A 27,484-nucleotide genomic window follows, 5' to 3' on the forward strand; every position below is an offset into this window, starting at 1 on the left:
GGTCCACACTGTATGTATGGCTACTCCCTGGTCCACACTGTATGTATGGATACTCCCTGGTCCACACTGTATGTATGGCTACTCCCTGGTCCACACTGTATGTATGGATACTCCCTGGTCCACACTGTATGTATGGATACTCCCTGGTCCACACTGTATGTATGGATACTCCCTGGTCCACACTGTATGTATGGATACTCCCTGGTCCACACTGTATGTATGGATACTCCCTGGTCCACACTGTATGTATGGATACTCCCTGGTTCACTCACTGCAAGCCAGCATACATGGTCCAGACTGCCAGGAATTCGTACAAAAATCTGTATGTATCTCTGAAGCTGTCCATATTTGCTACAAAATACTGGTACTTCTGTAAAAGCCATGTAGTAACTAGTAACTAGTAACCCACACTCACAACATTCCTGACCATGCTGTCAAACACGCATGGACCTGAGGGAATTGACTGGGTAGGGCAAAACAAACTTCCCCAAAAAGCTACAATTAACCCTCCTCACCCTAGTCCGTGACTCCACACACACACACACACACACACACACACACACACACACACACACACACGGTTTTAAGTTAATTACTTCCTAGGGGATCTTGTCCCTCTCATCTCCACAACATGTGTCTCTTTTGAAGACTAACAGACCTGCTAGCTTGACCTTTTCTAATGAGGAAGATTGGTCACCAAAGTCCTGTGCACTTGGTTGATAAGAGCATTATGGAGAAAAGGCCTGCTAAGTGATATTATTTTTCATTAATTTAGAAGCTTTACGGGCTACATAATTTTTTACTTTTAAATAATTGTACGTAGCCATGAAGAATGAAACATAGAAATGCCTAATGAGGTTAGTTCAACTGTGTCCTGAATCAGAACCCAAAATGTAGACTTGTTTTACACCAATGTTTGTAAACGGCAGTGTAAACAAAAACCGAATTTCATCCAATCATGGTCTGTCTTGGCCCTGTATATGAATCAGGAAGAGTTTACATGTCAGACCCATCCCAGAGGACAACTTATTGTTTGTATTAAGGATTCTAGTTTTAGAAGCTGTAATATTTTTTGACAGTTTTTTTCCGCATGGTCTGATGGCTCACAAAACATTTCAATTTCTTCAGCATTTGCTTTGTACTGCAAATGTCAATTTGCCATTTAAGCTTCAGTTTGAAGCGTTAGCCTTACTTTGCTATTTTAGCCCCAATTCACATAGTTAACCTCAGCTTACTGTTTCAGCCTCAGTTATCAGTGTTGGCTTCAGTCTGTGGCGTTGTGCTGTGCCTCAGTTTGCAATTACAGCCTCACTTTCAGTGTTAGCCTCAGTTTGCCCTCGGTTTTCATGGACAACAGGGTCTGTTTTAAATGAATGTTCAACCTCACATGCTGAGTTCTGGATAATAGAGTTGCAGAGGCAGCAGAAAAGAGTAGAAACGGTCACATGATTAGATTTTTCTCTCCTCTGCATGATATTCCTGCCCTCTCCTCAACTCTACAATACTGATAATACAGAAAGCAGAAAAAGTAATGATACTGAGGGAGTGGATAAGAAAGAGAGAGGAAGAGAGAAGGATTATAGTGGATGGAAGAGAGAGAGCGAGAAGAGAAGTGAGAAAGGGAAAAGAGAGATGGATGACAGGGAAGAAAGAGGGAAGAGATTGGAAGGGGGCGAGAGAGGCAGGGGGAGAGGGAAAGAGAGAGAGGGGGAGAGAAAGGGGGGAGAAGGGGTTAAAGGGAGAAAGGGAACAGCTGAAGTGAGGGACTGAACAGGAGATGAGAGAGGAAGAGGGACATTGGAAAAATAGAGAGATGGAAAATCAAAAGTAGAGAAGTGAAAGTAGAAAAGACAGAGGGAACGGTAGTGAGGCGGGGGCATCAGCAGTGATGTGGGACTGACCTGGTTTCATGACATGCGGGGAGGAGACACTATGAAGGGGTCGATCGATGGACCCTCTCTCGTCTAGACACAAATAACAGACAGGCAAAGACACGGACATTGTCTCGTTAGACTAGATCCCGATGCTACGGGCACTATGCCTGGGACGGCTGCTTTGTATCATCCTGCAGAAATCTACATCATGGCAGCGTTTCTCAAACTAGGGGTTGCAACACCATAAGGGGACAACTAATTTAAAAATGGGGTTGAGAGAAACTGGGCCAGAATAACAGAATAACCGGAAAAAAGCCGGTTGTCGTGCGGTTCTGTTACCTTTGTACAAATGTGGCTCTAACTTAGTAACATTTTCAGCTAAAGTATTATGACCCCATTCCTGATAGGTGAAACTAAAATATGTTTAATTCAGAAAGCTTTGGAATAGAGTGGACAGCACCAGGTAGTAAATCAAATAAGAGAAATAGATGTTTCACAACAGAAGAACGTACAGTTATTACTCAAACCTTTCTTCAAATTGAAATATTATCCCAAATAAATCTACAAATATTTAAAAGCGGTCACTCCAATGAGTGGTTTAATGAAACAAAGTTTGGAAATGTATGTAATATTTCTCATAGTTTAAATGCAGAACAAGTAAATAATACATCTAAATTGTACACGAAATTGGTAAGTCGACATTACGGTTTAGTGTTATTTAAAGGGCTTTTTGCTCTGCAGTTCTTTTGTAAATCCTATAAGCCGATGCGAGACATATTAGTCGGTGACGGTGAAATAGACAAACAATCACAGTCACGTCCTGTCACAGACCGCCACAGAAGACGCCAGTGGTAAAAGAACAGCTGAGCTGGAGACAACCACCAAAATCACATACACATTTACAGTCTACAGACCACCAAGAAATACCCCCCCCCCCCCCCCCCCCCCCGAAGTCCCAAATGACACAGACCCATATGTCATTTGACTTGTTCCAGGTTAGAAGCCTGCACAAACCACCAGTCCTATTTCCTCACTCCTTCTTTCCCTCTTAACTATCCATCACCATTATCTTGCTGTCCCTGTCCTTATTGACCCCCTGGAAGTAGAAGGCAAAGGGAAAACACTTGTCACATAACCTCAATCCCTCCCTTCAATCGTTCTCTCTGTCTCTCCCTCAGTACGTCTGTCTCTCACACACTGTTAGAGCGCAGTGAAATGTGAACTTCTAATTAGCTCTCACCAGATTTTCCCGTCTGAATGACATACACACTATAACGGTAATTTCTGACAGCAGCGAGTTGTCATGGCAACGTGATGCTGGGTAGACTACAGCACTTTCAGACATCCGCTGTTGTTTTTAGGCTGGTCCTGGTTTCTGACTTGACGGGGATATAATCCCCTTACAGAGACAACATTAAAACAGCCACTGGGGAATCAAGAAGTTGTCACTCATTCCAGCCTGCCAGGGACTGAAGATCTGTTTTTATTCATATTTATTATTCACTCTATGTAGTGTTTGTTCCTGCATTATCCCAAACTGACGCATTCCTGCCAACACTGAATGACTGCTTAAGGCTTCTGAAATGACTGCCCACGCTTATGAAATGACGGCCCACACTTCTGAAATGACTGCTTAAGGCATTTGAAATGACTGCCCGTGCTTATTAAATGACTGCCTGCGCTTCTGAATTGACTGATGCTTCTGAAATGACTGACGCTTCTGAAAAGACTGCCCAAGGTTTCTGAAATGACTTGCCACAGTCTTGGCAACGTGTGTGTACACTACGGGCCTAACACCTGGGAACCAGCAGACAGTTGGACCACAACACCAATTAAAACACATTACATCAATTTCATCTACTGAGTCTATATGTACTTGGCAATAATTGTCAAACTCATAAATTAACTCTATGAGTGCATACAGGTACACAAGCAAGCACACACACACACATAAACACACAAACTTTATGAACAAAGAGACATCTTCTTGTGTCAGCTTAGTCAACATCCTTTTCGGTATCTAGGGCAATTCACAGTTTATTAGTTTTAACCTTGAACCTGGCACAGTAGGGAATACTCTGCAGTCATTTGAAAGCCATGGATTACATTCAGAAATACAGGCACCAGTTAGCTAATACTGAATGGCTGGTATTTGGCTCAGAGAGATAAACTATTTAAAAAATAAACATACACTGTGACTTATTAGACATGAAGTGATAATTCAAAAATAACATTACACTACCTGGGGAGACTACCAAGAGTCAAACAAATACAAACCATCTTTCTATAGGGAAAACAACCTCAGAAGTAGGCCACTGTTCACTAGACAATTCCAGAAGGTACAATAAATTAGCTAACAATAAATCTAAATGAAAAAAACTTTGCACTAACGAAATCCACATCAGAGTAGAGACACTGTGCAACCGCCAATAGGTCTGACTCACACAGCCCATTAGCGAACTAGCTCGTCCCACACGTTCATACCAGCCATTCAGAATTAGCTAACTGGTGCCTATATTTCTGAATGTAATCCACGGCTTTCAAATGAATGCCGAGTATTCCCTACCACTGCAGGCCAGGTCAGACCTGAGAGGACTGAGAGGAGAACGTTGGCTCACCCTGAGCAACTTCAGCTTTCCCCAGTACCCACACTATATTCAAAGCACCTTAAACATTTTAGCATTAGGGTGTCTCTGTAATTGAAAGAGGTGGAAGAAACTGGACTGGGAATCCAGACAGGAGACAGCTACGTGTTAATTGATGAGCTGGTACAGTAATCTGGACTGTGCTGTATCTATCCTCTACTGTGTATGTGTGTGTGTGTGTGTGTTTAGTATAGTAATACATGGCTGATCATGATTATTTAATACTTTTGGGGTTTTGTGTGACAGTGTGTACACAGGGAGACAGTTCAGCCCATGACCAGGTTCTGTCACTTCTAGAACTTCCATTCCTCAACCAAGACTCAACTTGTGACACCACCCACATTACCTCCACTGCTGACACACACACTTACTATTGTCATGCACATCCACTACTGACACACAATACCTCCACTTGTGACACACACACATCCACTACTGACACACAATACCTCCACTTGTGACACACACACATCCACTACTGACACACAATACCTCCACTTGTGACACACACACATCCACTACTGACACACAATACCTCCACTCGTGACACACACACATCCACTACTGACACACAATACCTCCACTTGTGACACACACACATCCACTACTGACACACAATACCTCCACTCGTGACACACACACATCCACTACTGACACACAATACCTCCACTTGTGACACACACACATCCACTACTGACACACAATACCTCCACTCGTGACACACACACATCCACTACTGACACACAATTCCTCCACTCGTGACACACACACACATCTACTACTGACACACAATACCACCACTCGTGACACACACACACACATCCACTACTGACACCAACACCCTTCCCTGTTGACACTTACAACCTCCAATACTGACACATACACATCCACTACTGACACATCCACTACTGACACACACTACCTCCAATAATGACACATACACATCCACTACTGACACATCCACTTCTGACACACACTACCTCCAATAATGACACATACACATCCACTACTGACACATCCACTTCTGACACACACTACCTCCAATAATGACACATACACATCCACTACTGACACATCCACTTCTGACACACACTACCTTCACTACTGACACACACTACCTCCAATAATGACACATACACATCCACTACTGACACATCCACTTCTGACACACACTACCTTCACTACTGACACACACTACCTCCAATAATGACACATACACATCCACTACTGACACATCCACTTCTGACACACACTACCTCCAATAATGACACATACACATCTACTACTGACACATCCACTTCTGACACACACTACCTTCACTACTGACACACACTACCTCCAATAATGACACATACACATCCACTACTGACACATCTACTACTGACACACACACATCCATTACTGACCCACACTACCTCCACTACTGACACAAACACATCCACTTTTAACACACACACACTAAGTAATTGTATGTCCGGCAGTTACATTTATTTGTAATTTGTGATGAATGTGAAAGAAATCATTTTATATACTCCCACAAATTTCACATGTATGTATTTTCCTGTATGTTTTTCCCTACGGTATTTGTGCTTGCTTGCATGTGTGTGCCTGTTACATGGCTGAGGTAAATAATAGGGTTAAATATTAATGTATTATATTGCAAAATTATCTTTGGGCTAGTTAACTGGGTCCACATCAAACTCAAGCACTTTTCCTTCAAAACTTGTTCTCTTTCATTTTAGGCAGGGAATAAATTGGTTTTCAGCATGAAATCATGTTTGGAACTGTGATGGTAATTCCATCAATAGGAACTCTTAATGGAAGTAAGTACAGAGACAAAATTCTCTTGGCATAATTAGCAGTTTATTTGCAAATAAAGAGATGCATCAAAAACTTACATAATAAACCTGTGAGGAATCTCTGTGGAAAATACATGAACAGTCAGTATTTATTACAGTTAAAAGGGGTTTGGTCAGATTCGGCCCAGCTGTCTTGCGTCAACAATACATAGGTTTTACCCGAAAGGGTGGGCCGTCCCCCCCATCTTATGCCAAGGAAATAAGGACACTGGAAGTGACCTATTCAACTCAGAAGGGACACACACCATCTGGACAAAGGACAGATACACTGATGATTTAAACAGATAGACAGATTGATGAATAACCCAATGATCTACTGGTACAATTCAATGATGATAATAAACAAATACCAGATCCCCCTCTCCTACATTCCTTTTCTTATCTAAACAAACGGACTCAGTACTTTTAACTAGTAACTCATTTATAGATTTAAGTATACATCAGTTCAAGAATTTCCATAACACAACATCAATGATTTCATTTTTTTGTGCTAAAGTTGTATTTTGAAGTTCTTGACTATTTTCAGGCCTTGTTGTAGTTAAAGGTGGTTGGGATGAACAAACAGGTTCCCAATAGTGGGGCTATTGCACCAGTTTGATGCTGAAAGACTGAATAGACATGATTTAAGATGGACCAAATTAATATTTTCTACGTATCTTGCACGTTCTATGGCAGGCATAGTGGACATTTGTTGCCCCCAAAACAGGGCGAGAACATATTGCGAGCCAAAGTTCCTGGATGCGCCAGTCTGATGTATTGCTGTAACGGCCACTCATGGCCAGCGTCGTTGCAATTTGATTCTAGCTCTCCTGTTTCTATGTTCAGTCTTGTTAGTGTATTGCTTTCACCTGTGTCTCATTAACCCCTTGTTCAGTCCCTATTTACGTTCCTCTTGTCCTAGTGTTTCTTGTCTCTTATTGTTTGCTGTAGATGTTTCATGTTCCGCGTGATGTTTGATGTTCCTGAGTTTGGCAAATAAAGTACGTTTGTTCGATACCTCTGTGCCTGTGTCCTGCCATCTAAATATACGGGACAGTTCCAAATGTTTTGTGATGAATTAAGGAACTGTGATGCTGTACATTAAAATAATAATTAAAAAGGTTTCCAAAACGGTTGTTACGTTATCTATGTGGATGAACACCATTTTTGGCTGTAGAAACCTTTTTGGGTTCCTGGTTGAACCTTTTGGTTAAATGCATAACAAGAGTTTTACAAGGATCCCAAAAGGTACTACCTAGAACAAAATTGTTCAACCAGGAAACAAAAAGGATTACACCTGGAACCAAAGAAACAGTTCCCTCAAAGAGACCTTTGAGGGAATATTAAATCTTTAATATTATTTGTAAATTGTGAATGAGTCAAGTTTGTCTTGTGTAGCAGGCAAACTTGACTCATTGGAAGGCAGGTGCAAAGCCCAAGGTGTTCATTACACAAATACTAAGTCATACAAAAAAACTCTTTAGTGGCCTCTCTTGGCACAGGTCAAAACCTTTGGAAAGCTTACTCTAAGGGTCCTTTGGAAATCTTATTCTAAGGCTCCTTTGGCAAGCTTACTCTAAGGGTCCTCGGCAGCACTGTCTGTGAGGGCCGTAACACAGGATTTTCAAATGGTTCCAGTACTTTTCTAGAACCTTTTTAGAAACCAAAAAACCCTACTATTTGTACAGTAATGGGTTATATATTCCTAGTATTGCAGATAGTGGATAGTTAGATTAATATAATACATAATAATGTTTACATGCTTTGCAAGAACAACTATATCTGAAAATAAATCCTGTTCTGAAATCCGGCAACAACGTGTGTCTCATTGGTCACAGCACTTCCTCTTCCAAGGTCCAGCATTTAACCTTGGTGATCTTTGTATGTGAAAACATGTAAATATGCATACAAAGTATTATTGAATGACCGGTGTGCATGCAGAAATACTGAATGTAAAAACATTCCCTTGAGTTTCCTTAATACATTGGTAACCCTTCAACCACACTAGTACACACACACACACACACACACATTTATCAGACACTACCAGCTGCAAGGTTTCTTCCCAAGTGATCACTCTTCCCTGTAATTGAAAATGCTTCCAATCTAAATCAGTTCAATGGAATTGGCCTTTACATTTCTGAATTGAATGAAATGTCTATAAACTGCTCTGCATAGTTATAGAATTGGCTGAGGTATGGTCACTTTAAAAGACACGCTCTTGTAAATGGTATAAATACTATTAAAATATTGGAGACATGAAATCCATACACGACCTCCCCCATTTTCCACAAGCAGGGGAAGAGGGCTCAAAATGATTGGAATACTTTTCTTAATATACTAACAATCAAACTAAAACGAAGTATGAGATTTCATATTTCTTCTTACTGCAAAATAACTATAATCAAACGGTGAAGAACTGGCACCATTTCACATGACTGACAGCAGACATTTAGCTGATAAGTGTCGTGCTACACAGCAGCCGTCAGTGTCAGGGATTTACATCCCCCATTGAGGAAACATTCCCTTCAGTCAGTAAAATATGTTACAAAGCCCATGTTGCGTTATGCTCAGTGGTACCGTCAAAGATCAACGACTGACAAGGCAATAATGAGGAAAAATGTGATGTGGCAGGTAGAAAGTCACACTGATTCAATGCTGACGACAAGGCAACACAGCGACCCTAGTGGAGCTGAAGTGTAAAAGTCCTGTCAGTGACAGACAACAATTCCTTTGCCAAAATGCAAATGGGGCCAGTTCTGTCTGAGCAAGACGACATTTTTGCATTTGCATTTTAGTTGTTTAGCAGACACTCGCATCCACCAAACGATTATTTCGCCTGAACTTTATATACTATGACCCACCTCCTGTAGTGTACCTTATTCATATTTTGCCTGTTTCATTGTACAGTGCTTTTGATTGTACTCATGTGTAACAGAGAGTTGTTTGTCTGTCGTTATGCCTTTGACCAGGTTGACACTGTAAATTCAAATATTTTCTCAGTCGGTTTATTGAAAAGTCTTCCTATGCAGGTTTACACCATAGATCTATCATACTTCAGTGGAGATCCTATTGGATGTAGGAAATCATGCTGAGCCATTCTTAAGTTGACAGCAGAAAGTCTGGTCAGAAACGGTCCAAAAATGCTGCAAAGGTTTACCTGGTCTGGGTACTTCTTTGTAATGCTCAATCCTTCATCTACTGATTCCCTTTTAATCTTCCATTCTTTTTCTCCCTCACTATCTTCCTCTCTCAAACTCGCAGTTTTTGTTATTTTTACTTTTCCCCCTCTTGTAAACGAACTAATTTGAGATGGGAAAACCTGGAATCTTTAATGCTGCTGAAGCCTTCACCTCAAGGCAAAGGACTGCGATGTCACCCGTTAACATAAGAAGAAAATATCCAAAATAATAGGCAAAAAATGATTGAGAAGTAGTACATTTACTTAGTCCTATTCAATAATCAATGAAATAGATAACGTATGGAATTACTGCTGCCTATACATTTACTCCAGACAGATTAATTTGCCCATCCATATTTGTGTCTACTTCTGAGAAGATGTTTCTTTGCTGACTCATTAAACATTAGAACTATTTACAATCGCATTTTTGGCTCAAATTTCTCAGTCGCTTGGTAAATATGCCTCGAAAACAATAAATAATAATAATGCCCAGCACTGGATTAGTTCCGGAAATATGCTACTAGCAGCCAAATTAGTCAACATCATAGATAACCAATTACAGAAAATTGCTTTATTTCTGATGATAATAATAAACATAATAATTATCCCAAAAAATTATGAAAGTCCTTTCATCTTCATCAAACCCCATTTGACCACCCAGTTCCTCTCATCCCTATCATAAACTCAATGTGAATACCCAGATACGCACATCCCTATCATCAATCCCATGTGAATACCCAGTTACACACATCCCTATCATCAATTCCATGTGAATACCTAGTTACGCACATCCCTATCATCAATCCCATGTGAATACCTAGTTACGCACATCCCTATCATCAATCCCATGTGAATACCTAGTTACGCACATCCCTATCATCAAACCCATGTGAATACTCAGTCCCTGTCATCCCTATCATCAAACCCATGTGAATACTCAGTTCCTCTCACCCTATAATCAATCCCATGTGAAAACTCAGTTCCTCTCACCCTATCATCAATCCCATGTGAAAACTCAGTTCCTCTCATGCCTATAATCAATCCCATGTGATTACTCAGTTCCTCTCATCCCTATCATCAATCCCATGTGAATACTCAGTTCCTCTCATCTCTATCATCAATCCCATGTGAATACTCAGTCCCTCTCATCCCTATCATCAAACCCATGTGAATACTCAGTTCCTCTAATGGTTATCATCAAACCCATATAACCACTCAGTTCCTCTAATGTCTATCATCAACCTCATGTGAATACTCAGTTCCTCTAATGTCTATCATCAAACCCATATAACCACTCAGTTCCTCTAATGTCTATCATCAACCCCATGTGAATACTCAGTTCCTCTCACCCTATCATCAATCCCATGAGAAAACTCAGTTCCTCTCATGCCTATAATCAATCCCATGTGAATACTCAGTTCCTCTCATCCCTATCATCAATCCCATGTGAATACTCAGTTCCTCTCATCCCTATCATCAACACCAGGTGAAAACTCAGTTCCTCTCATGCCTATAATCAATCCCATGTGAATACTCAGTTCCTCTCATCCCTATCATCAATCCCATGTGAAAACTCAGTTCCTCTCATCCCATTCATCAATCCCATGTGAATACTCAGTTCCTCTAATGTCTATCATCAAACCCATATAACCACTCAGTTCCTCTAATGTCTATCATCAACACCATGTGAAAACTCAGTTCCTCACATCCCTATCATCAATCCCATGTGAATACTCAGTTCCTCTAATGTCTATCATCAAACCCATATAACCACTCAGTTCCTCTAATGTCTATCATCAAACCCATATAACCACTCAGTTCCTCTAATGTCTATCATCAACACCATGTGAATACTCAGTTCCTCTAATGTCTATCATCAAACCCATATAACCACTCAGTTCCTCTAATTTCTGTCATCAACTCCATGTGAATACTCAGTTCCTCTAATTTCTGTCATCAACCCCATGTGAATACTCAGTTCCTCTAATTTCTGTCATCAACCCCATGTGAATACTCAGTTCCTCTAATTTCTGTCATCAACCCCATGTGAATACTCAGTTCCTCTAATTTCTGTCATCAACCCCATGTGAATACTCAGTTCCTCTAATGTCTATCATCAAATCCATATAACCACTCAGTTCCTCTAATGTCTATCATCAACACCATGTGAAAACTCAGTTCCTCTAATGTCTATCATCAATCCCATGTGAATACTCAGTTCCTCTAATGTCTATCATCAAACCCATATAACCACTCAGTTCCTCTAATGTCTATCATCAAATCCATATAACCACTCAGTTCCTCTAATGTCTATCATCAACACCATGTGAATACTCAGGTCCTCTAATGTCTATCATCAAACCCATATAACCACTCAGTTCCTCTAATGTCTATCATCAAACCCATGTGAATACTCAGTTCCTCTAATGTCTATCATCAAACCCATATAACCACTCAGTTCCTCTAATGTCTATCATCAAACCCATATAACCACTCAGTTCCTCTAATGTCTATCATCAACCCCATGTGAAACCTCAGTTCCTCTAATGTCTATCATCAACCCCATGTGAATACTCAGTTCCTCTCATCCCTATCATCAATCCCATGTGAATACTCAGTTCCTCTCATCCCTATCATCAACACCAGGTGAAAACTCAGTTCCTCTCATGCCTATAATCAATCCCATGTGAATACTCAGTTCCTCTCATCCCTATCATCAATCCCATGTGAAAACTCAGTTCCTCTCATCCCATTCATCAATCCCATGTGAATACTCAGTTCCTCTAATGTCTATCATCAAACCCATATAACCACTCAGTTCCTCTAATGTCTATCATCAACACCATGTGAAAACTCAGTTCCTCACATCCCTATCATCAATCCCATGTGAATACTCAGTTCCTCTAATGTCTATCATCAAACCCATATAACCACTCAGTTCCTCTAATGTCTATCATCAAACCCATATAACCACTCAGTTCCTCTAATGTCTATCATCAACACCATGTGAATACTCAGTTCCTCTAATGTCTATCATCAAACCCATATAACCACTCAGTTCCTCTAATTTCTGTCATCAACTCCATGTGAATACTCAGTTCCTCTAATTTCTGTCATCAACCCCATGTGAATACTCAGTTCCTCTAATTTCTGTCATCAACCCCATGTGAATACTCAGTTCCTCTAATTTCTGTCATCAACCCCATGTGAATACTCAGTTCCTCTAATTTCTGTCATCAACCCCATGTGAATACTCAGTTCCTCTAATGTCTATCATCAAATCCATATAACCACTCAGTTCCTCTAATGTCTATCATCAACACCATGTGAAAACTCAGTTCCTCTAATGTCTATCATCAATCCCATGTGAATACTCAGTTCCTCTAATGTCTATCATCAAACCCATATAACCACTCAGTTCCTCTAATGTCTATCATCAAATCCATATAACCACTCAGTTCCTCTAATGTCTATCATCAACACCATGTGAATACTCAGGTCCTCTAATGTCTATCATCAAACCCATATAACCACTCAGTTCCTCTAATGTCTATCATCAAACCCATGTGAATACTCAGTTCCTCTAATGTCTATCATCAAACCCATATAACCACTCAGTTCCTCTAATGTCTATCATCAAACCCATATAACCACTCAGTTCCTCTAATGTCTATCATCAACCCCATGTGAAACCTCAGTTCCTCTAATGTCTATCATCAACCCCATGTGAATACTCAGTTCCTTTAATTTCTGTCATCAACCCCATGTGAATACTCAGTTCCTCTAATTTCTGTCATCAACCCCATGTGAATGCTCAGTTCCTCTAATTTCTGTCATCAACCCCATGTGTGTACTCGGTTCCTCTCATCCCTATCATAAACCTTCTGCGCTACATTGGTTCGGTCAACAGCTACACATCAAAATGCTCTGTCTCTCAGTGAGCTGATGGAAGAAGGGATGGGGAGTAGAAGATATAGCTGAATGGATGCAGAGGAGAGGTCATTAGGCCTTCAGCGGTATGACTCAAGGCTACCATAGATTGATGTAACCAATAGAGACATAGATTACAGCACACTGTGTCTCTCCGGGTCTCTCTGTGTGTCTCTCTCTCTCCTCCTCTGTCTCTCTGATTCTCTCAAATGCTGTGTCACTTGTCTCTGTCTGTGTGTCTCGCAGCTTCTCTCCGTGTCTTTGACTCTGTCTGGCTAGAGCTGAATGCTGTGGGTGGACAGGTAAATACCTGGTTCAGTCCATGACTTTGTAACCAATACAACACAGGATCAAAACGTCTCTGTGTAGAGTCATATGGTACTGGTTGTATGTGAGGTAGAGCATCTGTTGGTTTTGGCTACAGGTGTTGTATTTGAAGTAGAGCATCTGCTGGTTTTGGCTACAGGTGTTGTATTTGATGTAGAGCATCTGTTGGCTCTGGCTACAAGTGTTTGAATACTGTTTTATTACATACAGACAAGCAGGGCTTCAGACTGTTACTCTCTTAAAAATAACATTGGTCACTGTAGTCTTTGGACCATAGAGCGGTTAAGTTAGAAGAGCAAATCACTTGCACAGCAAGAGAAGTGGGTTCGATTTCCACAGGGGACCATTATGAAAAGTATTATGCAAAGATTACTATCAGTCTGAACATGAGCATTTGCAAATTACTCAAATGTAGATTCTGATCAAAACTGCTGTGAACCTCTTTTCAGCACCACAAACTTGGTGAGAGGAAAGTACTGCCCTCTAAAGACTAACAAAAAAGGGGATTTACTTATTTACTGTTAACTTATTTCAACTCAGTGTAAATCCCCATAACATCAATCCGAGCCAAATCAGTTTGCAAAATAAAGCAAAGCAACCTAGTTATGAGAGAACTGTATTAAAGTGTGCCAGGGAAGATGTACTGCACTGTATATAAAGGCTTTTCATTCCAAATATGTGTTTGCATGTATGCGTGTATGCACATGTGCACGTATGTGTGTTTGCTTGTTTGCATGTGTATGTATGTATGTGATGTGTATTTACAGCATACAGTATATGTTTGAATGTGTGTGTGTGTGTGCATGCGTGCATGTGTGTGTGTGAGCAGTAAACAAAGACAGCCAGTAGTTTTACTCTAGTTTTAAATAATAGATTTTTGCGCAGTGTTAAACGCTGCTTGATGGTTGACAATTCCACCTCAGGTTCTAAGACAAGAAAGGTCTACTGTACGGGGGGGGGGGGGGGGGGGGGGGGGGTTGAGCATGAGATTGAAGAACGTTAATTTACCTCACTTGAATAAGAGGTGGAGATGAAACACAGTAAAGATAATGCAGCTGCCGGAGGTTACAGAGAAGCAATGAATATCAATGAGAGTTGGGAATATTGAGTGCATATCATGACGGCTCTGTCATTTGAATTTCCGTTAATGACTAGAGAAGCAGGATGATCCAGACAGGTATTCAGCGTAGATTGGGGAGTGGGAGAACTCAGTATCTTTACGTTAGCAATGTTCTCCATCATCGTTCATGCTGTATATTATTTAAAGGATATCCTAGTTTTTCAGATTTTAGATGCCAAACTATTTGAGGTCATTCAGTGGACTTGAACTGCTCACATTTCAATAGAAATGTAAAATCTTTTGACTGGTAGTGTATATATTTGGGAGATGGAGTTTTTGGGTGATTCACTGCTTTAAAATCTGCTACTCCAACAGCAACCTGCCTTCAGATAGACACACGGCCAAGGTGCTTGCAGCAAGGGGAGCTTCCCCTACCTATCTTCAGGCAATTCTTCAGGCAATTCTAAAACTCTACGTCCCTACCCAGGCTTTTGTTCTTTTCTATACCCGCCCAATCGGAGGGGCAACTCCTCACCTGCCCATTCAAAACTCTTCTCTGTCCTTGCACCCCAATGGTGGAACCAAGCTCTTATCTGATCACTGTACCTGTTGAATCAATCAAATCTGTGTCGAATCTGTGTCACTTGCCATCTTTACTGTAATTTGACTTTCAATTTTTTATTCCCTTGTATATAGTGTCTATTAGTTGGTATATGTTTGTTACATTATTAGGTTATTTTGTGTGTCATCTTGCGATTGAATGTCTTTGGCCAGGACGTCATAAAAAATTTGAATTGGTTTTCAGTTGACTAACCTGTTTAAATAACCGTTAAATAAAGGTAGCTCTTGTGCAAAGGAAACCTACACACAATTGAATAGTCAGAGTATACCATCCATTTAACACTACGATTCATTCATCAACTTGTTTTTGGTTTTATCAGTTTCTTAATTAATTCATCGACTCAGCTGCAGTAGCTGTTCGCTTGCACAGAGGACAGCTGTTTTGGATAGGAGTATTGACATTCTTAAGAAACACCAAGCCTATAGGCTGCCTTATAAGGTATCCTTCCCTAGGTGGTGTGTAAAGAAGACTTCCAGGCTGACAGTGACAGTGGTATGACAACAAGGCACTGCAATAACAGGACAGTCAGCCGGCAGGCCCAGTCCAATGTTCCAATGAAAATCAAAACCGTCTCTATACTAGCTAGTGGTCAGAATCTGAGAGCTCTAACTATGTTTACACAACAGTAAGAAGTGATCTCAGTGGCACTGTGGTTAGGTACTCTGGCCTAAAACTGAAAGGCTGTGAGTTTGATTCCGGTCATGTGTCAAAGATGGCAACAATGCCATGCGCTGCATCACTGTGGGGCATTAGGGAAAATAGACAAGGGGGTCAAGCCTTCCAGTGTTAACCAAACTCCAACACCATGGAGGTCCATTTCTTCTGCAGTAAGTCTAGTTCTCAGCACCTCGAACACTATTTCCAGACACCAAAAACAATCTCCCTAGATTGAGGTTAGTCCAGAGCCAGAACACCCATGAAAAGGCATTTTGAAAATTCTTCAACAATACCGTACGTGGGGAAGGATAGAGCTGCTAAGGATTTTAGTTTGGGACATTGGGTCAGCGCCCTGCAGATGTACCTTATCTACAGAGGTCTCAGGCTAGAGAAACCGGAGTTGGGCTTGGACCTAACACTAGGGTTAGGTCCAAGACCAACTTTAGGTGGTGGCGAGGATGAGATGTGAACATATATAGTGTAGATGCCAACAGGAAGCTGAAGTATCCAGCCAACATCTCTGAGATTTTCTGGGACTGGCACTTCTGATTAGAAGGTGTACAGTAAACAAACAGTGGAAAATGTCACGTTACACTGTGTGTCAAGGCCGAACCACTGAGCTGAAATAGAAAGCGGTCTCATTTCACGGGTGGTAGAGCCCTGAATGCACTACGTCCCAAATTGCACCCTATTCTCTAAACTGCACTACTTTTGACCAGGACTCCTCGGGCTCCCACTGGGCTCTGGTCAAAATGATGGCACTATCTAGGGAATATAGTGAGATCAGTGCGGGTTTGGCGAAAACTAATGTGAGGCTATCTCTTTCCAGGGGTTGACAAAATAACAGAACACAGTGACATTTGAGGTTGGGGTGGTTAAAGCTTTTGGAAAGGTTTCCCTGAAGAAAAGCAGGGGCAGTAGAATATGTGCCAGTAAATCACTGGTTCACATGAACTTTGAAGACGATTAGAAGCATATTTTAGTTTACAGTGGTATATTTGCACATAGTCACTACTCAGACATAACTAGTTTGTGGATGAGTGAGAAATTCTGTTTGTTTCTAAACATTCATACTCATCTCTCTCACTCAATCCATGCTCACAGCCTTTGTGAGTGCTGTTACTGTCTGTAACTGTAATTGATTATCAACAGCACAACGGGGATGACGACAGAACCAGTTTTTCGGTTTGAACGATTTCCTCCAAAACACACTACATGCCGCTCTCCTCAACAACAAACTTACACACATGCACAAACACGCATTTTAAATACCTAGGTTGCATCCACAAATCGCTTTACAGTCATAAGTATTACAACAATGTAAATGTCATGGATGTGTAAACAGTTGGGTAAAGGAGGCTCTTCATCCAGGCTGCACATCACCTCTGACCCAGGGCAGTACCATGTGGTTTTACCTTGGTTTTAGACAGGCCTTTAATCTGAAGGCCACACACACCGTCTGTGAGTGTGGCGCTGACTCCCAAATAACGTTACTAGATCAAAACTCAAGGCTGCACAACACATCAAACATTGAAGCTGATGGAGACAAAAAAAATATTTTACCCAATACTACATAGATTTATTTAATAAAGTGGCTGTTTTGTGTTAATTCTAGGCCAGCGTGTGTGTGTGTTGTCAAACACACATGGCTGTCCTCTATCGGCATTTCTTAAACCTACTGTCCTACAACAAATCTGGCTCTTGAGTCACGCAGTGTGGATACTATATTCTGAGGAGTACACAGATCTCTATAATTGCTACACATGAGTGTTGTGTTTTGCGTTTGGGTGTGTTTCTTTTAACATGATTCCACAGCAGCAACATCATCTGGGATAATCAGGCTGGCTTTATTCACTCTTCAACCCTAAGTTACTGCAACAGCCATGTATAATTAGGTGATTAATTCAAAACACGAAACACTGTAATTCACAAGCTAATTGCTGTTGGGTAACAACTTATATACAGTTAATTATCTCAAAAGAGGAGAGTTCTTTAGAATAGCGGGACACACACAGACACAATCCATGAGAGCAGTTTTTTTCATTAACGTTTATAGTTCCAGCAATTAAAAAAGGGTCTTCACTTGTTTCCCAGTCTCCTTTTCTAACTGTGTTCATGTTGTGGATATTGGGCCTAGAGATATGTCACAAAACAAATCCTACTTATAGACCCACAACCTAAGTCAGCGTCTTTTAAATTCCAAAGTAATGTCATACTACTATGTTAACCAGCACTGTTTATCTGCCAAGCAGCTGAAGGTAAAGAGAATCAAACTTATCAACTCACTGTTGTTGTAGACTGCATTCCAGGGTTGATAACCATAGTAACCGGTGATCCTTAAGATCCTCTCCTCTATCGACGCACTGTTAATGTCCTCAACGGACCGGGACGATTTTAAGGAGTCTTCTTTGATGGACTCGTCCACCACCAGATACTTCAGTTGTCTTAGTTGGGGGCTTATGTCCGAAAGCCGTCTAGGACTCACGTCGGACGACTTCCGCATCCCGCTGTAGAAAGAGAAGGACATAAGAGACGGTTAGAAAGCCGGCGGGAAGCGCGAGCGCCAGGTGAGGTGACAGTTTGGCACACCAAGGAGGCTAGTTCATACCAAGGGGAAGGCGAGAGCTGGAGTGCGTGAGTGCGGGCGCGCGCAGCGCCAGTGGTTGAAAGGGCAACATAAAACATGATTCACCACGTTTAATTTTAAACGCAGTGAACCACTAATGTTAAGGATTGGTCTAATTCGTCTTCTTCACTGGAAGCCAACAGCGTGCTGGTGGGAGCGAAAAACGGGAAATCTTCATCCTTCACTGGCCCAGCGCTCGAGAGGGGCACAGATGAAGACAGAGACACTAACCGAAAGTGACTGGCCTACCACAATGCTACTGCAGTGAATATGAATACACGTTTTTTTTTTTTACTCATATTAAAATGAGAAAGTATAAATAGGATACATGTAGGCTAACGAAATAATATGTAGACTAAAAGCCGTTTGCAACTTTTATTAAAAGTTATATGGAAATGCGAGAACAACGCGTAACCTGCGTACAATGTAGTAGGCATGCGCCAGTGCGCGCCATCGAACCCATTCCGCAGTCATTAGGCTCTGGATAACTGTAGCCTAGCAAAAAACTGTACTAGGATGGGCTACCATTTGCTTTTTGTCTGCTGCTACCAGCCATGGGGCGTTATAGCATTAGCCTACGCTGGGAAATATGAGTTGAGTAAATGATAGGCATTACGACCACCAAATTGAGACCAATTTGTATTGTTAATATTCTTCGAGTCGTTAATTGTGTCAAGTGTCCACATAAGTGTTGCGCTGTGTTCATCTATTGTATATTTAACCATAGCATATCGTGCTGAAGTTCATGGATATGACATGGACATCACTCAATGAAATCGACCACCTGTCAACATTAGCCTAATAATGATTTAGTATCGCTCTGATTGCTTTACTTAAGCCTATCAGCTCAACCGTAAATGGTCGATGGTCAGTCATTTTGTCTCACACGTTGTTTAGTTGGGTAAAACAACTGTTTGGAAAGACTCCAGATGTGTTTCTGGAGTTGTCGCATATGGGTATTGCCCACATTCGACATATTTTATCGCACTACCTAGAGTATTTTTTCTTCTTCACTGTAGGTACGCTGACGTGATTACATATAAAATAAAGCACAGTCGGTGAGATTAAACAAACAGTTAACTATTTAACATAAACCAAACATTTCTTGTTGGCTTGCAGTGTCTGTAGCTAATGGTTCGCATACAGGCATATATATATATATATATATATATATATATATATATATATATATATATATATATATATATGTGTGTGTATGTATATATATATATATATATATATATATGTGTGTGTGTATAGATAGATGTGTGTGTGTGTGTGTGTGTGTGTGTGTGTGTGTGTGTGTGTGTGTGTGTGTGTGTGTGTGTGTGTGTGTGTGTGTGTGTGTGTGTGTGTGTGTGTGTGTGTGTGTGTGTGTGTGTGTGTTTTAGCAGTTGCTTTTTACGCATGGGCGCATGAAGTTAATTTTTTCCAACCGACTAGTTTTTTGTTGTCTGCGCACTGCTGACTGACTAGAGCCTACTATGCCAAGTGACATATCTAATGTTTGAACAGTCTAGTCTATTTAGAACTTAATCATAATTCTTACATGGGCATCAAAGTAGTCGGGGGTCCGAGGTAGCACATGCAGTCCCGACGTGGGCGTCCGACTCGGTCCCATACCGTTCCCTCTCCATCGCCGTACATGATTGAGGCCACTCAAACGGGGAACACGCGAGCGCGTTATTGTATATCCAGTTTAACCGCGGAGAAAAATACCATGGTCCCTTTCCTTCTCACCCACACACATATGGCGTTGCAATTACATCATTTGAACACAGGCAGATAGATAGTCTCTGCTCTCATCTCCATACTCTGGCGCACCTCGGGGTTGTCTTGGCCATCGCAACAGTGCCACCTACTGGCATTCAGAAATACATTTTACCTGTAGGGAGGCCCGAAGCAAATTTACAACACTCTACATTTCTTTGTCTATTTTTTTCTCATTAAAGCAATTACTGTGAAAAAATAACGCTCAGGTCTTGCCTTACATCGGATGACGAAAGTAAACAATTAGCCTGTATGTAAAAACTTTGCTCTGCTGAAAACGAATAAATGCCTGTCTGTTTGTTTTCCAGACTGGACTAAGCTGTGTAGATAACTATAATATTCAAGAAAGCTTTTTATATGAGAGCAAAAGGTACCCCTTCAGCTGTTTCAGTATATTGGTATGTTACCTTAAAGGATTTCATCCAAATTTGGGTGCTGGCAATCTGTTGTAACAGGAGATATGACCACAACCTATTGACTTAAAAAGTGCACAGTTTAGGGAATAGGGTGACATTTGGATTGGAGACCTAGCCCAAATGTCACTAATGAGAAAAAAGTTGTGTAAAATGCACTCACAGAGAGAAAAGTTCTAAAATCTCAACTATACAAACACACATTATCACAAAATAAAATGTAATAAAATAGTTAGGAAGACACTATTCTACAATTGTGGTCTTTTCCTTTGAAATATTGGAATGCGTGATGTGTATGCTCCTCAAGTGTCTTCAATTCTAGGCATATTTCATTTTAGGGCTGGTCATCGCGCTGTAATGAATATGTAAGACGCCTTGACTGACTTTGAAGTATGTAACCATTTCACACTGACTCTCACTTCAATCTGAGGTCAACAACATTACCTATCAGCATACAGATCAAACTAAATTTCGCATGGGCTCCAAAGGACAGTGTATTTGCTTTGGACTGGAGCCCATTTGGAGAGAGAAAAACCGAGCGAGAGGGAAAAAGCAACAGTTGCGGTCTCCTACCCTCTCTGCTTACTATCCTCTGCATTGTTTAAGGCAGTTTCTTTAAAAGGGCCAGCTTCTCACTCTGTCTCTCCCCCTGTCTGATGCAGGTGAATGGAGACATTTCCTATAGGCACCTTCAGTGTGCATGCCTCTCGCTGTCCACCTTGGTATATACTGGAACAGATGAATGGAAACAATAGAGAGAGAGAGAGAATGGAGGATATGGACAGTGAGGCAGTGTGCAAATCTTTAAGGACCCTCTCTGTAACTGTAGCTTCTACTACAGGAGGTATAAGCCCCACGGTTTCTTTCTGAGTCAGATGGGAAGGAGGGAGTGGGGGAGGGGTCGGGGAGAGACATGAAGGCAGAGAAAGAAATACCTTGGTTTATAGATTTGTTGTAAATTGAGTTCTCTGTCACCAATTGCTTACATATCAAAATCTCTACAGGGGCACCTCAGTGAACCTGTTACTTGTTTCCTATTGGTATTATTGCTCCCAGACACTTTGGGGAGAAAATTTGTATGCACTGTGCAGAATAGCACTGGGACGAGGCTATCCCAATGATTAAACAGTCTTTTAGCCTATTTTGCTTAATACTACAGGGAGGCAGAGTATAATGAATATCAATTACCATCAATTTTTGGTCATGAATATCAATTGTCATGAGTTTTATTTTATTGTCATCCGTTTTATGTTTCGACAGTATGCTTCGAGCACTACTTTCATGAAGTACTATAAGGCAGTTTGGGAATATTAATCCGTTTTCCATTAAAAGGGAAGAGTTAGCACGGCACACCAGAGAGTGGCAAGTCTTTTTAACTGACTTTTCAACATTTCAGTCACATGTAGCCTGGCATCCCTCAGGCTCGGCTGTGCGAGTGCATTCCATTTACACATTTTCTGCCATTAACAGTTATTTTCTATTCAGTCCATCGTCTAGCACCACAGACTGTTCTGTTCTCCTGTTCACTTTGGCCCCATACCCTAGAGAGGCTTGCCTGTTACCCCCACCCTGCTCTGTTGCGGAAGGCAGGCTGAGTAGCAATCAACACTTCGCCAGCCAAATATCATGTGGCCGGATAGTCCCCACGAACTAGAGAGAGAACAAGAGGGTGGTTGTAGGTGCCGGGAGAGTACTGCACAGGATATAGAATAGAACATTACAGCATATACGATAGGATAAAGCTGGGTTTCTAAAACAATGGGTCGGGACCCAAAGTTTGCCAGTGGCATGTATTATGTGGGTTTTGATTTGTTTAGGCAGTTTAAGCGGCAGGAAGATCTCCTTTTTCAAATTTGGGCCCATTTCAGACTCAAAAGAAGTGAGTCATTCGGTTATATACACCATCTCAATAGAACTGCTTTATGTTCCTATAGAGAACAGTACATCCTTAACAGTACAGCTTTATAACCTTGTGTTGAGGGGCCTTGTGCATGATCTGTAGGTCCCTGGGTTAGGGTCTCTGATGTACGTAAATCCTCCAGAGTGGTACGTCAGGCATGCTCTGACTGTACATGACATGTATGTAAAGCTTTAGAGTAATACATTATTTGTACTTTCAGGGGTGTTATATGTATTCATTGCAAAAAATATGCCTTATCAAATATATTTAACTTGTTTTCAGGTTAAAAATTCCATAAAATAAGGAAAACATTTCTTAACAAGCTAGAATATACCGCTTGTTTTTAGAAAATATGCCTTGAATATCGTGTAATTTGTCTTGTTCCATTGGCAGATTATTTCACTTATTCAAGCCAATATCTCCTCAAAAATAATGAAATTGTCTTGTTCCATTGGCCAATTTTTTTTGCAGTGTTTGATGTACGCGTTGAAAACAGGTACTCTGCATTTGTTTAGTACACCTAAGGGACAGCGCAGACCTCGCCAGGCCCAATATCCACTCAAAACACGAGGCTGCTGAGGGAATAACACCGGTGTTTACAGCAATGTACTTTGTCTTGTGTTTGAGCGTCTTGTTTTCTGTGTATTGTTTTGTCTGTACACTGTGTTTTTTCTTTTTCTGTTAGTGTTTTTTAATCATTGAACCTGAACTGTATGTGTGAACATGTATATGCAGGGCCCAGCTGTAAAAGACACTTTAACCTATGTCTGTGTTTCTTGTTGAAACAAAGGTCTAATAATAACGATAAACAGTAGAAGTACACAGTATTTCTCATCGTATCAGATTTCTGAATATATTGTGTCCCAAAAAATATTAGGGATCAGCAATTGTGTCCGAAACCATCCTCTTAGTATCTTTCCAAACTTTTAACGAGAGAATAATATTTAAATCTTTCGTTATGGAATACCTTTAATAATGCAGAGCAAACCTGGTCGGGTTGTGACAAAAAAAAACATTTCCTGAAGAGGGACTGTCAATGTATTCTGTAAAATCTACAGAGGGTTTCATGAGTGCGATTCCATCACAGCTCTACCAGACCTCAGAGTCAGAATGGAAGAGAGGCTGACAGGACAGAAAAAGAAATGTAACACTTGTTTTTTCCTCAGGCTGACTCATTTACTGTGGCACTGTTGAATGGTCTAACCTTTAAAGCTTTGCCTGATGAATGGAAAAGTCAGCACCTGTACCAAGCTCACTGATGGTACTGAGTCATTTACATGAGCATCAACGATCTGACTACAGCTCGTTACAGGTGTCCAACAAAGAAACTGGGACCTGTTCTTCAAAGCACATGCTGTCAAGCCGTTCTGCATCTTATCACACTCATCCAGAAAGTAGTCTGGAACCGGGGAGAGAGCGCCGCTCCAACTAACCACCACGTTTTGAGCTTCCAGGCAGAAGACTGTGTGTGTGTGCCGCAGTCAGGATATGAACCGGAGTCACAACAACGCCATTTCTTTTTAATTTGGGTTATCTGAGAAAAACTGGGCTCACGGGACTACAGTGCATTGCTAATTTGAGTCTCAGGCTGACAAAGAGAAACCGTGGGGATAGGAGGACAGAATGGGGAATTAAAGCAAGTTGGTAGAGCACAGTGACAAGGGGAAGAGTGCACACACACTGACCTCTGTTAACATTAAAAATGTATGTGTATCTGGACATATTTCAATGGAGTAGAGATGCACAGCGGGCGGGGTTAGAGAGAGGGGAGATGGGAGGTGCTGGGAGAGGATGGGAGGAACTTGGAGAGGAAGGGAGGTGCTGGGAGAGGTTGGGAGGAGCTTGGAGAGGATGGGAGGAGCTGGGAGAGGATGGGAGGTGCTTGGAGAGGATGGGAGGTGCTGGGAGAGGATGGGAGGAGCTTGGAGAGGATGGGAGGAGCTTGGAGAGGACGGGAGGAGCTTGGAGAGGATGGGAGGAGCTTGGAGAGGATGGGAGGAGCTGGGAGAGGATGGGAGGTGCTTGGAGAGGATGGGAGGTGCTGGGAGAGGATGGGAGGAGCTGGGAGAGGATGGGAGGAGCTTGGGGGGGACGGGAGGAGCTTGGAGAGGACGGGAGGAGCTTGGAGAGGATGGGAGGAGCTTGGGGAGGATGGGAGGAGCTAGGAGAGGACGGGATGAGAGGGGACGGCAGGGGATTGACTGACTGTTCCGATGTACAGCGTCATGGTCAGTTTTTCAACTGACCATGTTTTAGAGAGCACGAACACACACCCCATCTAGACATTTATCTGCCTTCAACAAACTATGAATGGATGACACTTGAAGTGCTCTGATCACTGTACTGCAGTTCAATGTACTTCAAAGGCAACTGGAGGTCCTTAACGGTGTCATTAATAATGAAAGATACACTGCACTGCAACTGTTTATTATCTATCCTGTCTAGTCACCCCCACCTATTATATGTATGGAGACCACATCCTACCTCTGCAACATCTATTCTATTCTCTGTGACGCAAGTTAGGAAGTGGAACACACATTTATTTATGTATGGAGTTATAACATATCACCATCTGCTGCAGAAAGGCTGTGAAGGAGGGGACTTGCAGCTTAAAAAGGGGTTAAAAGTATTCATAAAAATGTCAAAGTGTCAATACTACTTCCGGCTCCTAGGAATACTACTTCCGGCTCCTAGGAATACTACTTCCGGCTCCTAGGAATACTACTTCCGGCTCCTAGGAATACTACTTCCGGCTCCTAGGAATTCTACATCCGGCTCCTAGGAATTCTACTTCCGGCTCCTAGGAATACTACTTCCGGCTCCTAGGAATACTACTTCCGGCTCCTAGGAATACTACTCCCGGCTCCTAGGAATACTACTTCCGGCTCCTAGGAATACTACTTCCGGCTCCTAGGAATACTACTTTCGGCTCCTAGGAATACTACTTTCGGCTCCTAGGAATACTACTTCCGGCTCCTAGGAATACTACTTCCGGCTCCTAGGAATACTACTTCCGGCTCCTAGGAATACTACTTCCGGCTCCTAGGAATACTACTTCCGGCTCCTAGGAATACTACTTCCGGCTCCTAGGAATACTCTTCTGGCTCGCTGTCTGGTGAGGTCCTCTGGCTTGTTGAGGCCAGTTTAGACAGTATCTGCAAGTCACATATTGTACAGGGGGTGAGGTTACCTCAGGTTGAGTTGGCACAGGGGTGCTAGGGCTGTCCAATATCCTAAATAGAACTCTACCCCCTATTCGCCCCTATTTCCTCTGGTCAAAATCAGTGCCCTATGAAGGGAATGGTTGTCATATGAGTTGCTGCTTCCGCTCCCCCTGGGGCTGTAATTAGTTGGCCCACTAGGGCCTCTATAACACCGGCCCTCCACAATTTATCCGTACATATACCAGCTAGTGGCTCTACCGTCTGCCAACTGGCTGAGATTCAGCACCTTGACAGTCGTTGACGGATGTTGTTTATGAGACACCTGGACAGGACGACTGAGGGATGTGGAGAGATAGAGAGCTTATCACTGAAGTATCTCTGGACCGGGGCCTTCCTGTCAATGTAGTGTTACTCAGCATGTTCCACTGAACCTAGATCATCAGTCTTACTTTGAGAGCCTTTGGGGGAGAAAAGGACCAACACTGCAAAGTATCTCTAAATCCACCTCAGTAGATTCAATTATGTTTTTTTTATTTTTATATATATTTGTAGTCCCCTCAGGACAAATAGACAATAGGGTAAATTGGTCCCATCAGTTAAACTTTTAATCAATATCGTTATTGCGGAGGGAAGATGTAAAGTCACTTCCTGATGTATACAAATCATAGAGGGTTAGGATCATGAGATGTAGGGCTAATACAGTATACCCTGTAGTTTCCGATGAAATACACAGCAGTCCAAATAAAGTCTAAATAATGTCACACCCTTTCTGTTGCAAGTATTCTAAGTCAGGAGATTCATATGATAATATTTCTGCATCAAAAACTTTCCAATCACTCAGAATGATTACTAATGAATACCACTTTACTTGAACACAAACATGAACACATTGCAAATATCGACTCGAAAAGAAGTAATTTGATGAAGTTCTCATAACCTCAACATATTCCAGACCGTAGAAAATTAGAGAAACTTAAAACAGCTAACTGATTTATAGTACTACCCCGCTGTGAATGATCTTGACACCGAGAAGCAAAGGAGCGGTTCAGGTACCTGGCATAGCGCTGGCATGGCCGTTGTCCACAACCAGAGATCTCCATCACGTTTGTCCCTGCTCTGTGCTGGTCTGTCCCCTGCATTGCGTCTGCATTCTTTGGGCTCCCGTCTGGAACGGACTGCAGATTGGCATTTGTACACAGCCCCTCTGACCGGGTGGTGTTTTTTTTTTTAAAAGACCAGTTTCACAACGATTGGAGAACAGGCAGCTGGACTCACGCATCCACGCCAAGTGTGTGGGGAATGGGTGTGTGTGTGTGTGTGTGTGTCTATATAAAACTTTTTGCTTGTGTGTACCTGCAAGTGTAGGTGTGTGTGTGAACCTGCAGGGTGGGTCCAGGCGTACTATGCCTACTCAAGCAAAAAAGTGCAGTCCAATCATCAATATGCAGGTCGACACATCTCATCGGTATCGTAGATG

The 27,484-nt window shown here is 41.8% G+C and overlaps 1 protein-coding gene across 4 annotated transcripts in view; it reads right to left on the bottom strand.

The window, feature by feature from the left end:
* slc35f3b (solute carrier family 35 member F3b) overlaps positions 1 to 27,112 on the bottom strand; it is a 90,354-nt gene extending 63,242 nt beyond the window's left edge. The window contains exons 1-3 of one of the 4 annotated variants that reach the window (XM_020046895.2): positions 27,061 to 27,112; positions 18,421 to 18,641; positions 1,902 to 1,964 (exon numbers count right to left, since the gene is read on the bottom strand). In XM_020046895.2, the coding sequence (XP_019902454.1) occupies positions 1,902 to 1,964; positions 18,421 to 18,641; positions 27,061 to 27,107 (331 nt within the window). In that variant the 5' untranslated portion in view covers positions 27,108 to 27,112. Of the gene's footprint in view, positions 1 to 1,901; positions 1,965 to 18,420; positions 18,642 to 20,309; positions 20,589 to 27,060 lie in introns of those variants that run through there. The other 3 variants (XM_020046894.2, XM_020046896.2, XM_020046897.2) reach the window with 3 other exon arrangements.
* Between the last annotated feature and the right edge of the window lie 372 nt (positions 27,113 to 27,484).

The sequence above is a fragment of the Esox lucius genome, chromosome 5 (genome assembly GCF_011004845.1).
Source record: "Esox lucius isolate fEsoLuc1 chromosome 5, fEsoLuc1.pri, whole genome shotgun sequence".
NCBI lineage: Eukaryota > Metazoa > Chordata > Actinopteri > Esociformes > Esocidae > Esox > Esox lucius.